This window comes from Mytilus trossulus, chromosome 7 (assembly GCF_036588685.1).
Source record: "Mytilus trossulus isolate FHL-02 chromosome 7, PNRI_Mtr1.1.1.hap1, whole genome shotgun sequence".
Taxonomy (NCBI): Eukaryota; Metazoa; Mollusca; class Bivalvia; order Mytilida; family Mytilidae; genus Mytilus; species Mytilus trossulus.
The window spans coordinates 53,310,643-53,327,757 of NC_086379.1; the positions used below are offsets into that span (position 1 = coordinate 53,310,643).

General features: G+C 31.7%; 1 protein-coding gene across 2 annotated transcripts; it reads right to left on the reverse strand.

Annotated features, from left to right (window-relative positions):
• Nucleotides 1-961: 961 nt before the first annotated feature.
• On the reverse strand, nt 962-11,850 carry LOC134725301 (solute carrier family 15 member 4-like). 2 transcript variants are annotated; one of them, XM_063589001.1, is made up of 10 exons: nt 11,373-11,845; nt 9,821-9,919; nt 7,063-7,136; nt 6,559-6,698; nt 5,652-5,821; nt 4,038-4,216; nt 3,106-3,292; nt 2,488-2,679; nt 2,167-2,310; nt 962-1,250 (listed from the first exon to the last, which is right to left on the reverse strand). In XM_063589001.1, the coding sequence occupies exons 1-10, from the start codon at nt 11,644-11,646 to the stop codon at nt 1,093-1,095; spliced, it is 1,617 nt and encodes a 538-aa protein (XP_063445071.1). In that variant the 5' UTR covers nt 11,647-11,845; the 3' UTR covers nt 962-1,092. The 2 variants fall into 2 exon arrangements, with proteins under 2 accessions (XP_063445071.1, XP_063445072.1); XM_063589002.1 differs by lacking the exon at nt 2,167-2,310 and having other exon boundaries at nt 11,373-11,850.
• Nucleotides 11,851-17,115: the final 5,265 nt, after the last annotated feature.

The following is a 17,115-nucleotide window of genomic DNA, read 5'->3' on the forward strand; positions in this document are numbered from 1 at the left end:
AGCTCCGCCTCCTTATTGTATTTCATCAACAACGCCACGTCACGACGATGACAACGTAAAGTAACAATGGTCAAACTTAAATGAATTTAAACTTTTATGTCTTCAAATTGGTTATTTATACACCATGATTATCAAATGTTATTAATTAAAATCATTTTCCCTTTTGTAATTCCTAATATGTCAATGTCTTATCGCCTGGACTACGCTCAAAGGGAAATACCCCAAAATGGTACCCCAAGAGGGAAATTCCAAACACTTTTTTTAACAATTTTTGTTATATAGTTTTTTCATTTTTAAATATTTTTTTCGATTTCAGTATAAAAACAATATACGTATAGTGTCTTGAAATATGAAATTTATTTGTATTCGGCACGAAACGGGAAAATGCTCGGTAGAACCTCGCATTTTCCCGTTTCTAAGCCTCATACAAATAAATTTCATATTTCAAGACACTATACGTATATTGTCTAAATAGAAGCCCGAGTAATGTAAACGTCATATTCTGCTACTTTACGATGGCTACCCGGCTAAAAGGAGCATCAATCATCAGGAGTGGTTTGATTGTTTGATTTTCAGTCGATGAATATTGATATATGAATATTTTACAAAAGATAATAACCAACCAAATGTTGAATTATAAATATGATGATCTTATATATATGTCGTGTACAAGTTGTATGTTATAACCTGTACAAAATTGCAACTTGTACACGACATATACATTAATAAAAAAAAAGAAGACTTAATTATATCTAATATAAACAAATGATACACAAATAGCACTGCATCATTAAAATGTATGAGTTTGATCACGAAAAGAAACTTAACTTATTTTACATTCAAGGTTAGGAAGCTAGCAGAGCCACGCAAACAATGTTTTGCATATTTTTATGCTCAAACAGGATATCAATTCATAATATATCTGCCTGCTATGCATCGAATATAAACACATGTTTTAAAAAAAATATAATTTGCAATTGTTGACAACAAATACGTCTCTATACAACTCAATGAGATCAAATTAAACTCTTAACTGTATGGGCGTCACGACCTGATCAGTTATGTAAACCTATATCGCTAAGCAGGTTAAGATCAAGCGGTAACGGAAATTTCATAGTTGTCTCGGTTCCGGTATTTGTAAAAGTAGGCAACAATAGCGAATATCACTAAGTTAATAAACATTAAAATTCCCAGCAAGAAGAAAAGGTATTCTGTTTTTCCATCATTTATTTCATCGGGAAACCAAGAATCTGAAAAAAGATATTTTCATATTACGTCGATCATATATTTATCGATAACTAACAAATAATTATAAAATGCCAAAACGTTAAAGAAAAAAGAAAAACTGTTTTTGAATACAGATGTTACATTTATATAAACATTTGTAAGTTGGAAAAACATGATACACATAACAATATAAAGAAAGAAAGAAAAACGTGGGAATGGTTTTATTAGAGTTCTGATTTAAAATCAAAGTAAATGATCTTATACATATTCTGAGTACCTTTCGATGGTATATATACATGGTATCCGTCTTAAGACGGCCTTTCATAGATAGAAAGGCAAATGACTTCATCGCTATTGTTTACCAAAATTTCAATTCAATAACAGATACACTTGAGTATATAGGAGCCAACATGTAGTTTTGCATTCGAATTCATGATAGATGACTTTATCGATGACCTGTGATCTTGATTTTACAGAATTTCCACAATAACACTTTGCACTCTGAGAAATATATTACCTAAATAGTATTTGTCGAAATGTTACAGAATATTGAGTGCCAAAGGCCTTCAACACCATACATCATTTAACTTTTCAACTTTGAATTTTTGAATCAAGGCTCACTGATGATTTTTTTTATAGACGAAACATTTGTCTTGCGTACAAAATTACAAGCCTTTAATTTGATATTTTTTTATCAACACATTATACAGTATTTCAGGTATTATGCATTATCGAAAATAGGTGAAAAATAGACAGCTCCTTAAAATGAACATTGAAGGAAAATATATGAGAAAATCAAATATGTAACGACGTTAATTTTTCTATCCAGATAATAGGATGTTTACAAATCAAAAAGACAGTTTGCTAGTTTCACTTATCATATAATTAAAGTCCTTACCAATTACATAATGATTAAATTTTCACTTAATAAAGATTTACCTGGCGGCTGTGATCCTGTCACAGCAACTACAATTACTAAAATGAGTTCAGCTACGTAATTACCAATTCCAGAGGTCGCCAAAAACAATCCCATACAAACGCCCTGCATAAACATTGGTGCTTGAGAATAAGCGAATTCCAACCCTGTTGATTCATATAAATTTGTTACTTTATAAATACAAAGTATATTCAAAATGTTGCATTATTATTGCAGGGTTATACGATTACAACACTAATGAAAAATGGAATAAACTTCTTTGTCATTTTCTACAAATTAAAAGTTTAACAAAATAAATATATGTATACTATGAATATAATCACCTGATATACTTGTAAATACTTCACTGGCACCTATCAGAGTGAACTGTGGTACCTGAGCAAATACTGATATAGATGACGCATTAAATGTGTTACCAGCAAGCTTTTGGCCTATGATACTTATATCCTTCTTTCTGTAAATTTCTAGAATACCTGCCACAAACATTGCCATTGCAGCGAAAATCATTCCAATTCCTTAAAAAGAATGTGAAATATATATACAAATAAATAAAATTAATAATATACACTACCATGACTTTTCCTTTAACAGTCAGGAAATATGACAGTTGGTATCCATTCGTTTGATGTGTTTAAGTTTTTGATTTTGTGTTTTGATTACTGAATCTTTTCTAGAACACTATCATGTACTATTTGTAAAAATGATGCGCAATTGTTATCAACATAGTCTAGGTATCTTACGATTAACTTTTTTTAATGAAAAAGAACGAAATGTTCTTTGATGTTTCCCTTGTTCATCAACTTTGTATTCAGACACTGGTGACGTTTTATAAAGGCTGAGTAGCATCTGCAAGTTCTTCAATACTGAATCATGATCATGAATAAAATATAAAGTATACAATACGGTTATGCTTTATAATCAAATACATAATGTCCTTTTACCCATTCTTTGTAAATGCGAAGGTGATCTGTTGATCCGTGTCAAAAATGGATACACCAACGATTCCATTATTGGTATTAAAATTATAATTATGATCGTGTCAAATATGTTAAGCACTGCAACAGGTACATTGCCGGACCCTACTTTGAGATCCATTCTTTCACCTTGCAAGAAAAGTGTTGTACCCATCTAAAAAAGATATGATCAGTCTTAACTATAACTTAAGATGACAATAAACAAGAATGTTATTTAAATTAGTTCCAGTTGATATAAAATTATCAGTTATTCTACACAACATATAATTGAAATGTTTTATTTCATGCAGACTGTGTCTTTTATAAAAAGGAATATGAATATAGTTATCAAAGGTACCAGGATGATAATTTAGTACGCCAGACGCGCGTTTCGTCTACATAAGACTCATCAGTGACGCTCATATCAAAATATTTATAAGGCCAAACAAGTACAAAGTTGAAGAGCATTGGGGATCCAAAATTCCAAAAAGACATCAGAAGGTAAACGACAACATGCAGGTACTGTTATATATCATAATTGTATCATCAAAGAAAAGATATTGACCGGAGTGATTGACATGTTGCATCGAGAGTTTTTCGTTGAAAAGAAAAAAAATCATTTAGAATGAGAAATATTTGAAAGAGAGAGTGGGGTAAATAAAAACAACAATACTTTTTGCACCAGGTAACACTTTCATTTATTATTTAGAATCCGATATTTAGTTTTTTGGCCTTTTGAAGACTACACAAACACTTTTTTGCCGTCCAATATTTATGGATCTTTTTAGTTTAAATTTGTTATAATTTATATAACCCTGTGAGACCCTTTATAATATTATTTCTAAAATTGTAAGATCATCAGTTGTGCTCGAATAGGTATGAAAATGCAATTCTAGTTATACTCATTTCTGTAAATATACCTGTGAATAAATTGCCCAATACACAATTATCAATAAAAATACAGGTAGAATACGTAGGACTGCTATTACACCGTTCACCATCTCATTACTGTAAGGGCCACCCTCATCTTCCCTTGCATGGTCGAAACCCTTACATCTGGTAGCACAACAAACACCAATGGTATCCTTGAGAACACTGCCTAAAATAAATTTAAATTTTGCAAATGACGGAATTATGTATCTCTTTAAATAATGCATGATCCTTTAGCTCTTATATCTTATAACTCATGGTAGGTACTATGAATGACATCCGAATTATTCATAGAAAATAGAAAAAAATGCAACCGGTAAATGTGAATCGGCAAGATAATTAGATGTCGATTCAATCATATACATTTACCGTTGACATAATGACAAAGCTGTACAGTCGTGCTTATGTATAGTAAAATGTTCAAAGATAAAATGTTGTTGTTGTAGAGGTGCATCTTATTGCCATAAAATATAGAAAAGAGTGATTGTAAAAAGGAAATGTTACATTTTAGTCATATATATACAACTCGTCTTAACATCAACCCAACAATGTTAGACCTGTAAATTTGCTTTCGCAAAATTTTGATTCTTCCCTCGCCGGGATTCGAAGCCATTCTCCTGTGATATCGTGACACCAAATCGCCTGCACTGCAGCCGTCCCGCTATACCACACGACCACATTGGCTCTACAATAATAGAGCTTTCGCTGGCCGTATGTTACCTTTCATCGTCAGTTTTAATCTAGCGGCGTACTACAGTACATGATATATAAGGCATGAAGATGTTATTGTTACAGATCAGCTGAATTATCTATAGTAAAGGCTCCTACAAATTAATGTAAGATACAGTCACAGAAAATAATTATATTCATAAGTACGTCTGAGTCAGTGACAACTCTACAACAGATGTATCCATCGGATCGCCATCAATGATGGTGATACATGGCTGTGTACATAATGTATATACAACTCGACTTAACATCAAGCCAACAATGTTAGACCTGTAAATTTGCTTTCGCAAATTTTTGACTCTTCCCTCGCCGGGATTCGAACCCATGCTACTGTGATATCGTGACACCAAATCGCCTGCACTGCAGCCGTCCCGCTAGACCACACGACCACCTGGGCTCTACAATAATAGAGCTTTCGCTGGCCGTGTGCTACCTTTCCTTGCAGTTTTAATCTAGCGGCGTACTACAATACATGATATATAAGGCATGAAGATGTTTACTGAGGTTTGGTTTATGATATCAAATCCTATCATTGGTTGTCATTCAAAAACCATAATCCTGTCATATTTTGCTCGATTGTTACTTTCCGGAATACCTGATATCAAGCATATTTTTAGTTTGATTTCGCGTTGCTTAGTCTTCTTTTTGTATTGTTGTTTGTTGTTCATCGCATTTTCGCCACCTTTCCGTGTCTGTTTCATTCGAATGTTTAGTTATGAATTTCCACTTAGTATCATGCGTCTCTGTTTATCCAAAACAATGTGTCGTACCCATAGAAATAAGTAGCATACTTTATTTTCGTTATGCAATACTTAAAGTTCAATTTAATATACGTTTGTATCAATATAAACGAAAATTAACAATATTGCTGTTACCTTTAATAGGCGAAGAAATATACTTTGATTTATTCAGCACGAAAATAACAAGTGCTATTATCATGCTTATTAATGGAATGAGAAAACCAACATCGAACCCAACATCCTGTTGTACGGCTGCTACACCGGAATAGGCAATTATAGCACCGACATTTATAAACCAATAAAACCTATAACATAGATAAAATATGATAATTACAAAAATACATCAAGTCTTAAATTCTATGATAGTAAGCTATTGTTAGATATTTTGATCGGATTTTGATCGCATTTGATATTAACGTTAAAATACTTATGTTGATCTCAGTAGCAACTGAATCTTTGTCTAATTGAATATTATTTACATGTCTTAAGGTATATATACTATGTGTGCTTCTCTAGCAAAAAGATATTTTAAGAAGAAAGACTGAAATCCACTCAACAGAAATTTAACAAATACCATAATTTCTGCGTTGTTCGATATTTTAAAAATTCACAAAATACGTTCTTCGTGGTCTTAGATCTTAGGACAACATAACAGTCATTTGATCAGTAAATTTATCAATTGTGTTTTATGCCATACTGTTAATTATGGGATCGAGTCTTGTGGTGGTGCATGCACTCTATCGAAAAAGCAGGTCTCGTGCCAGTTTTGGGTTTAAGCGGGTTTTAAGCTGGGTATTATTACAGTATTATTGCTCTAACTCTAGCAATTGTTACTATACTTGCACTTACTAGTTTTAGTTGTTTAAACTAGCTGACAAATATTACATAGTTTTTAATAAGTTTAGACCCTGGACAACTGAGAATTTATATTTGGTATAAATACTTTTAATTATGGTTTAGGACTGCTTTATTCTTCTAGATGCTGGATAAAGATATGCAGTTTCCACTAATTCTTGAATTTGACTTATAGTTATTCATTTACCAGTTAAAGAAAGATTGCACAGCTTTTGGTCCCAGACTTTCAACCTGTTGAGCACCAAATGGTCCAACATTAGCCTTTATACCTCCAGTCCCTATTGCAATTAGGACAAGTGATGACAAGAACAATCCTCTTCTTGTTTCCTGTGATATCATAAAAGGTTTTAGGTAACCATGTAAGCTAGCTTGCTATTATAAGATGTCTAGTAAAATTACAATGAAGTCTTTGATCTGCACAACCCTATTTGTGTTCTCGACAAAAAGTATGATTTAAAAGATATAATATTTCATATATCAAATTTGTTTTTATGGTGAAATACATTACATTTGGATTATAAAACATTACTACCGAGATTTGCATTTTGTAACAATATAGTGTGTAAACAAAAACAAGATATTTTTCCATTTGTATATTGATCTATCCATTTTGTAACATTGGAATCGTTAATTATGAACTTTGAAGGGGACCTGTTTTCACTACATTGTCCCAGTATTTATAACAACTCACAGTAGATATTTTGTTATGAAGTCCAAACCAATTATTCTTGTAGTCAACAGCCGATGCTGGTAGTAGAACTAATCCTATAAAAGTTATCGAGAACAAGATGCATAATTAGGAATATAATGTTGGATAGTTTAAGATATTACTTGTTTTATATACCAATAACATTAAAATTTTAATTTTCCATCAGTAACATGTCACATTTGTGCAAGCATACGATACGACTCTTTCGAGAACTCACAAGAAACAGAATTTATAAAATAACACAAAAAGAAAAAATATAAAAATATTTAGCATTTTTTTTTCAATTTCTCATTCTGTTATATTAATTCTGTTATTTTCATTACACTCGTCAGTGCTTATATATCCTTGATATCCAGAGGAGCGAAGAGAAACTTGCATAAAGTTTAATATCTTAGTTTGCCTAAACCGAGGCAGGTGATACTGAAGGGATAGTAAAAATCGAACAACCGACTGCCAATGTCATGGCAAAAACAAATTTGATAAACAGACCAATACAAGTCTACAAAATACATTTTTTTTAATAAATTCTAATACACACCGACCAGAACAGTTTATGACAAACGCCGTGGTGTCGGTTTTGCTATCATTCCGTTCTATACGTTAGCCTAAACTTTGGTGATTTACGAAATGTGTGACTTTGCTTTTATGGGATAAGAACTTCAAAAGAAGTTATGAATCTTAGTTTATTAGGTGCGGATAACAAATTTTCAATAGACTTTGCATACAGAGATCGGCAAAACAACGAATTCAAATATCCACGAATAGACAAGTTTTCAGCAATCCACGAAAATTGTTACCAACGAAAAAAATAAGTCCACAGTATGTCGTTTTTTGGAATTATTTGTTTTTCGTCATTCGTTATTTCCTCTATTGCCATGGTGTTGTATATAATCGACCAAACAAATTGTTCTTTGTTGTTTCCCATATGTTTTATCTTTTGTATTTGACATTTTTATATATAGAATAACATTCATTTGTTTTGTAGTAGTGAATCAAGTAGATTACAAGGCTGATCCGCTTATACATATCCCGTTTCGAGCTGAGAATTTATTTTTTGACACAAAAACTGCATTTCTTCAAAACTGAGCGAATATCAGTATTTAAGTTTATTTTTTTTAACCGAAGATTGTTCTAAATTGTGCATTGTTTTCTTAATATTTAGGTTACACTAATAAAAGTTATTGTTTAGGTCCAAGTCATACCAGTCCAAGTCATGCAAAAGTAAAATCACAAAAAAATCGAACACCAAGGGAAAAGATTTTTAATATAAAGGAGGAGGTGCATTTACCTTCCTTTTTTCACTACTATATGAATGGAGATGCAAGGAACGCTCCAAGAAAACCAATAGCAAACGAAATACAAAAAAAAAAATATAAAGAGGTCAACATACAATATTTTTACCAATGAACAAATTTCCATGTACTTTTTCTAAATCTTAATCGTTCACTAAATAGAAAAAGGAAGCGAGAGATAACGAAGTGATATTTACTCATAAGTCGAAAATGAATTTGCAATGCAAAGTAACCCCAACCCTATCCAACAACAAAAACCATAAAAAAAACAACAATGTAAGTGCAAATTCTAATCTGGTAGGGTAACATTTGTGGACAAGTGGGCGGGATTGTGGATACGACGAAAAGAGCATATCCGTCGTGATCTATGAAATACGAGTAGATATTACATAATAGCCAACATCTAGAAATTGACCATCTAGAAATTGACCACAAAGACCGCTTGATACTTGACGCCAAAAGCGACGAATTCAGCTTCTTATTTTTTTTAAACTAAAATAAAACGAAGCTATTGGAATGAGAGTTCCATATGGCGATCATAAAATTAACGAAAGGCTGATTTCAACTTCATCACTTTGGAACTCTTAATCCAATAGCTTTTTTTTGTAAAAAAAACCAAGTGTTGACTATCAGCTGTTACATATATTTTCTTCGTATGCAGACACTGTTGGAATGTTGCTACATAGAAATTGAAAGTTCAAAATTGGGAAGCCGAAATCGTCCCTGTTTGCGTAAAGTATCAACTGACCCTTGTGATCAATTTCTAGATGAAAGTCAAGATGCCAGGTAAAGCTGACTGTATTTGTACTTTTTCTCAAGTTCGATGGGATAGATGTGCTCAACATAGTCGCACTATATTGAATTACTTGGTGAGAGAACTTGCAAAATCAAATAGAACAATAAACAACTACTAAAGAAGTTCTTATCAGTTGCTTGGAAAATAAACTCATCATAGATACCAGGAATAAATTTTGTATATACGCCAGACGTGTATTTCGTCTACAAAAGACGCACCAGTGACGCTCGAATCCAAAAATGTTAAAAAAAGCCAAATACAGTACGCAGTTGAAGAGGAAGATAATGATTTTTAACTTGATGTAATTATTTGAATGTATTCGGTTTAATGCACAATGGAGCTTATGTTTTGTAGTTCGTAACTAGAGGAATCTTATTAAGGCTTTCTTTATCCTTAATTAGGAAACGCACCTGAGCATAAGCCATTTTTTCTAATTGCTAGAATATCAAACGTTATAAAAAAGAAAGTATTTAAATCACTGTTAGAAATGCAAATACGATGGATAAGTTGGCCTTAAAAAAGATGATATCAATTTGTTATACTTTTCCAAAATGTATTTTATATCCTTGTATTTCCACAAATGTAATTAATAAAGTATGGATCATTGTTGTCACATTTCCCTTACATGTGACAACTTAATATAAATACTCACCGATGACGTAAATTAGTCCACATCCTAATATTATGTTAAACTTTCCTACGAAAGCGTCTGCCAGATATCCTCCAAAAATTGGTACAATGAATACTGAACCTGAAATATTAAAAAAAAAAATCTTTTGTATTGCAAAATGCTTAATGAATCTGAACCATTGAAACAATCCTGAAGTGTTTTTGATATCACGATTATTGAAATATATTCCAAAATGTAACTACCGAGCACAATAGTTTAAAAGAAAATTGATGTTTATTCTAAACTAATAACGATGTTTATAAATGATTGATATCTACCAAACATTAACATTACATCTACTACTTATGTGCTTCGTTTATATGCCTTTTTGTTTCTTTCTCATACATTTGTTTATTTTAAAATAATTAAAAATGTAACACAATCATCATGTTGACTGTAGTTTTGAACAGCGGTATACTACTGTTGCCTTTATTTATTGTATCTCTATTTAGACAATTTACCTATTATGTCGGTTTGTTTTGTATACACATCGTTGTCAATATAAGGGAATTTTATAAGATTGTCATACAAGTGGGAGGTTTAGATAGATAACACCAGGTTTTACCAATCATTTACTACATAAGAAAATGCCTGTACCAAGTCAGGAAAATGACAGTTGTTATCCATTTGTTTGATGTGTTTGAGCTTTTGATTTTGACATTTGCTAAAGGACTTTTTGTTTTGAATTTTTCACTGTGTCCGGTATTAACTTTATTTAATGCCATGCTATTGTTTCAGTATGTATATATATGTGTGTAAAAGGGTCTGGATTTGTTTGTGTTCCTTTCCTTGTGTCTTTAATTGTTAATGCCATTGCTGTCTATTCTTTATATTTTATCACTTGTTTATTCTCGGTGTGTTAATCTTTCCCTATTTTTTTATTATTTTGTCAATTATGCTCTATTCTGTAGACATCATTAAGACCCTCATATTTTCCACTATGTAATTTTCACTTTTCACACCTCTTTAAAAATCACCCTTAAGATTGACTTTATGAAAATCTTAATATAGTCTGAATTATATAATATCATCTTCTTTCTTATTAATTCGGAAGTGATTAACTACTTAAATTGACCCTGGTTTTCTGAAAATTAAAATTAGCCTTTTAAATAGCACATCTTCAGAAAAATTGTAATGAAAGTTTAAGCACTTCTCGGACATTTCTACTCAAAATTGTCAAAATAAATTTCTAATGCAGCCACAAATTACTTCTTGAAAATTAGCTCCCTAATTTAGATAACAGCAACACTGAGCACAGTATTTCTGTCAAAGTGCGATTAGCTTAACATGTGAACTAAATTTGATTTAAAGAATTGGTGATGTGACACCTAGAAAATCTGAATTTTGTTTTTAGCATTTTTTTTATAAATAGCGAAAAGAAGACAAAATGAAAATATTTTTTTGAAGAAAATACACCTATACTTATACTTGTGCAATAGGTGATTATGAAACAAACAGGTATTTTTAAGCACATTTTATGCGGATATCTTTCATTATCTTAAAAAAATCTAAGAAAATGTAATATCAAACTTACCAGAAAATATTAAACTGATTCTTGCTGCACCAGTCGAAGAAATATCCAAAGTAGAAGTACAAAACAATATCAAATTGGCTATCACACTGTAATACGTCAAACGTTCACATAATTCGGTCATCAAAATACATCCAACTATGAACAGCTTATTCCTTGTAAATCGCGGCCTTTCGTCGATAGAACCGTATCCAGTTGAGTTAGGATTTCCTTCACCATTAGCTTCAGTACCTGCCAACAATGGTTCTGCGGCATTATTTTGTACGATGGAAGACATTCTATCTATTAGCAGGTGTATTGTCCCTCCATCAACAAAAAATGGACCGAATTTTCCAATGTTATAGCTTATAGTTTTTGGAATTGTGTTATCACATGCTTAAATGTATGATTAAAGTCATATGTTATCGATTAACATTTCAATAAAAATAGATTGATGAAATCGAGTTTCCTTGTTTTAGTTAACTGTACTCAGTTTCCGTAGTATTTTGTATATAAATATTATAATTCATAAAGATGACATAAATATGTTTTGTAGTATATCATGTCGGATTATTATGAGGGGTAATGATACTGTATTTTTGTCAGAGGTTTCCTGTTTATATTAACATGCATTTTTGTGAAGGGATATCGTTGGCCTTGAGCTTATATTCCTGTTCACAAATTGGTTTTCTGTAAAAAGCTTTCTACAGGTATACCTCTTATAATATTAGAGTATAAAGGTAATTTTATATTGGAAAGAAAACTAACTAGTTTATTTTGTCGTTGTACAGTATTTAAAAAAACTTTCTGTAACAAACTTTGTTTGTATCAAGTCAGGAATATGGCAGTTGTTATCCATTCGTTTTATGTGTTTCAGCTTTTGATGATGCCATTTGATAAGGGACTTTGCTTTTTGAATTTTCTTTGGAGTTAAGTATCGTTGTGATTTTATTTTTTTGTTAGTTTTGTCCTTCAATGTCACTTTAAAAGTCTTATGTATAGTTTCGGCTTTTATTATATTTAAATCTTACACAATTATATTATTCACATGGGTGGTTGTTATGTATATCAAAATCAATAGCGAGTTAATATATACAGTTTTTCTGTTTGTCTTTTTCATTTTTAGCCATGGCGTTGTCAGTTTGTTTTAGATTTATGAGTTTGACTATCCCTTTGGAATCTTTCGTCCCTCTTTTAAAGAAATAGATAGTTAGAATTGAAAAGGACATAATGTTTATTCAAAAATCATTAAAGGGGCGGTTATAAAGAAAACTGGAATTTGGTTTGAATTCATAAAATAATATTCATTGATTACAGCTGAAATATCTCACTATAATCTATAAATGTTAACAAAAAAAAAACAACCCCAGACAAATTAAAAATATGAAATTTCAAAATAAAGACTTGTTTGTCATCTCTGCGGTTATGAGTTCGAATCCAGGGAAATACTGCCCTTTTTCTTTCCTCTGATAACTTTCCAATCACGGAATTGATCTTTGTATTTGTTCTTGCATACTGTGATTGTCATATGTCTCTTTAGTTTTTCAGATTTAAGCTTACGCATCCGGATAAGCTGTTGGCACCACAGAAGAGATCCAGAAGCAAATTGTTCAAAAGCATGACAAATCATAAAAGAGGGACAAAAGATACCAGAGGGACAGTTAAACTCATAAATCTGACAACGCAATGACTAAAAATGAAAAAACCAAACAGACAAACGATGTATACATATCAAATATCATTTGAGAAACGGTTATTCCATAACGGTCAACCAACTCGTGATGGGGTCCGTAAAATTTACGAAAGATCGATTTCAACTTCACCATTTGGAACTCTTGGTTTGATAGCTTCCTTTTGAGCTGCAGCCCTCTCTCAAGACAATCATGATAGGAAATGCAAGCATGGGAATATCGTAGCAATTGCGAGATATATACACCGTATGCAGGTGCTAATGGAATGTTGCTATTTAGAAATTGAAAGTTCTCAATTGGAAAGCTGAAATCATCTCTTTTGTCGTAAAGTTTGTTTTCATCCGATCCCTATTGACAAATTCTAGATATTTGTCAAGATATGAGGCCGACTTAACTGTATCTGTTGAATACTACTTCTATCTTATTCATTCAAATGTGACGTCATTTTCATTTTTTTATTATTTTTTATAATTTCAAATATGACATCACTTGGCGTTGAGGTTTAAACTTATTCGGATGTGTCTACTGTTTGTGTTGCAAATGTCTGGTTATGTAATATATTTAAATTGTTTCCTGTAATCAGTTAATACTTCAGTTTTATCATGTACATCTTTTGTATAGTCATTTTATAAAATTTACTGTTTGCAAAAGTATAAATTATTCTAAATAATAGGGATGTTCTGGTAACTAACAGGAAACCCTGGCCGTTTTTGGCACAACCTTTTTGATCTTTTGGTCCTCGATGCTGTTCAACTTGTACTTGTTTCGGCTTTCAAACTTTTGTATCTGGGCGTCACTAGTAGTTCTTGTGTGGACAAAATGCACTTCTGGCGTATTAAAATTTTGAACTTGCTGCCTTTTGTTGCCTGTTGTTTGTGTGTTTCTTTGTCAATTGTGTTGTCCAATTTATTTATAATGTAGTCCTGTGGTGTTGTGTTGTCATGTTGATGTTATATTTCACATGGCCATAACAGAGGTAGGTTTGGCATAAAACAAAACCAGGTTCAAATTACCAGTTTTTCCTTTAAAAATGTCCTGTACCAAGTCAGGAATATGGCCATTGTTATATTATTGTTCGTTTCTGTGTGTGTTACATTTTAACTTTGCGTCGTTTGTTTTTCTCTTATTCTTGAGTGTAAATTCACATTGCGATAAGACGTGTCACGGTTCCTGTTAATCCCAAATTCATGTATTTGGTTTTGATGTTATATTTGTTATTCTCGTGGGATTTTGATTGATGCTTGGTCCGTTTCTGTGTGGGTCACATTTTAAGCGCTGTGTCGTTGTTCTCCTCTTATATTTAATGCGCTCCTCGTTTTTAGTTTGTTACTCCGATTTTGTTTTTTTGTCCATGGATTTATGAGTTTTGAACGCCGGTATACTACTGTTGCCTTTATTTATCTCTAGTTCGACAGGATGAACATAGTCACCAAATTTTGAATTATTTGGTGAAAGAACATCATCTATATAGCGGAAAGTAGATTAAAAGGATATAGCTAACTTCTTATCTTGCTTCATAAGAAGTTCCTTTATGAAATGCGCCTCATAATAATAAAGAAATAAGTTGGCAAGAAGAAGGGCACAAGTTGTTCCCAGTCGCTTGAAAAAAACACATCCTCCGAATGTAACAAATATGTTGTCAATCTAAACATCTAGCATCTTGATAATGTCAGTTTCAGAGAATTTTTTGTTTGAATCATAGTGATCCTGTACAAAGTAGAATATATCCCTCCCTAAGATAAAATACTTGTGTCTACGTTGGCCAATTTTTTTTATGAAACAAAGCAATAGCAACTCTTTCAATTTGTCTTTTAGTTTTGAATGTGAAATACTTGTGTAAAGTATAGAAAAGTCAAATGTTTTAATACCAGTACTATTTCAAGATGAAAGAGATTTGGATTGTATGTACTCTTAAAGGTCTCTGGAATTTTTAAGTATCCACATCTAATTCACTTCACCTCTAGAATAGGCAGTTTCACAATAACTTTAAAGCCCGTCTTTGATTGCTGACAATTTAGATGTTAGTTATTTAGAAAGAGGCTTCGTGGAACACTAGGAAGACTCAGCAATATACCTAACTTTGAAGAATTCCATTATTAACATATAATTTATATGATAAATTTCGTAATCACCCAAGCGTCTTAATTTCATTCATTATGCAACATACAGCAATAAATATAGATTTTACCACTCGAGAAAGTGAAATCTTTAAGTTTTCGAGAGGGAAAAAATATGGCAAAGCATTATATTTGGTGGTTAAGTTTATTTTTTTAATGATTTTAAGATGTTATGCAGACCATCTTATCCCTTCTATTCTAATGTCCTTCTTTCTATGTAAGGTAACTAGACATAGTTGACTTTTTTCATGATATCACAATTGGAATTTCAGAGTAAAGCAAGAACATATGACGTCATAATCGTATTTTAACCAATGACAAACTGAGATCATACGAACCACAAATTAACATCCAAAACCTCTTAAGTGCAATACAAAACACTACACGTATCTATCTAAAAGTACTTTCATGTATGTAAGGAAGATAGTTTAAATAGATATAGGAAGATGTGGTGTGAGTGCGAATGAGAAAACTCTCCATCCAAATAACAATTTAAAAAGTAAACCATTATTGGTTAAAGTACGGTCTTCAACACGGAGCCTTGGCTCACACCGAACAACAAGCTATAAAGGGCCCCAAAATTACTAGTGTAAAACCATTCAAACGGGAAAACCGACGGTCTAATCTATATAAACAAAACGAGAAACGAGAAACACGTATATATTACATAAACAAACGACAACTACTGTACATCAGATTCCTGACTTAGGACAGGTGCAAACATTTGCAGCGGGATTAAACGTTTTGGATCCAAACCTTCTCCCTTTTTCTGAAACAATAGCATAACATCACAACAAAGAAAAACATACGATAAAATATCAATTGGCAGACTTAACTCAATCAAAAAACGTATGATTACACAATGAACGAATAAATTTGATCTGCGATATCTGAATACAAATGAACAGTTAATTAAATATGAGAGACAAACATTCATAACCAAAAAGCTAACAAACAAATTCAAACACAGGACATCACTGAGAAATATTTAACCAATCAATGTTCACTTTAGAAAAAAAACCCGTTTTTTTATAATCTTGAAGTTTATACAAATGTTGTAAGAACAAGTGAAAAATTGAACATATTACAAATAATCAAAGCTGGTGTACAGACAAGATCCATATAAATAAAAAAAATAACAAAAAAGCATTATAAATAGTATCAACAGGTCGAATTAACAAGAAAATACGATTTGAGAGTACTCGCAGTAACTGACAGCTAGTTAAAAAAATCAAAACCAATTAATAATAAAAAATCATGCATCAGAGACTAAAATCGAGTAAAACACATCACAGGGATTTAGTATTTTAACGTCATTAATAGTCAAAGAAGACATGACTTGTGCAATGCCAAAAATAAATGTATCGACAGGTAGTAGTATAGTGAAGAAAGACTTCTATAGAAATAAAAGTTAACGTGTCTGTGTCTCTATACATCTCGCCTCAAAATATAATGAAATTTAGTTATGTTTTAATTTTCTAATGACAAAATCAATATTAGTGCCAATGTGAACTATATTCAGAGATCTAATTACAATATTGGTACGATAACCCTTACTAATAAGTTTGTTTAAAGGTTCGATGAGTTTACAAGGATCACATAGTGATTTCCTCGCTTTAAGTACAATATTACCATAAAATTTAGGATGTGAAATACCATTTTTAATAAGCTTTCTACAGGTATAGCCAAATTTACTAATCAAATCTTTGTATCTATGAAAGAATTTAGTAAAAGTTTTAAGTAATTTATGGTATCGAAATCCCTGACACAACAATTTACCAGTGATGCATTGATTACGTTCGTTAAAATCTATGACATCAGAACACACACGGGCAAACCGAACAAGTTGCGATATATAAACACCGTATGCTGGAGCCAAAGGCACATTGCCGTCTAAAAAAGGAAAATTAACAATAGGAAATGAAAAATCGTCTCTTTTGTCGTAAATTTTAGTGTGAA

What these genes read in the sequence shown, in the direction of transcription:
- LOC134725301 (XM_063589001.1), bottom strand. Translation starts at nt 11,646, where the DNA reads ATGTCTTCCATCGTACAAAATAATGCCGCAGAACCATTGTTGGCAGGT. An exon ending in AATCAGTTTAATATTTTCTG is followed by an intron (nt 9,920 to 11,372) that starts GTAAGTTTGATA and finishes TTAATATTTCAG; the next exon opens with GTTCAGTATTCATTGTACCA. An exon ending in GTGCAATCTTTCTTTAACTG is followed by an intron (nt 5,822 to 6,558) that starts GTAAATGAATAA and finishes TCTATGTTATAG; the next exon opens with GTTTTATTGGTTTATAAATG.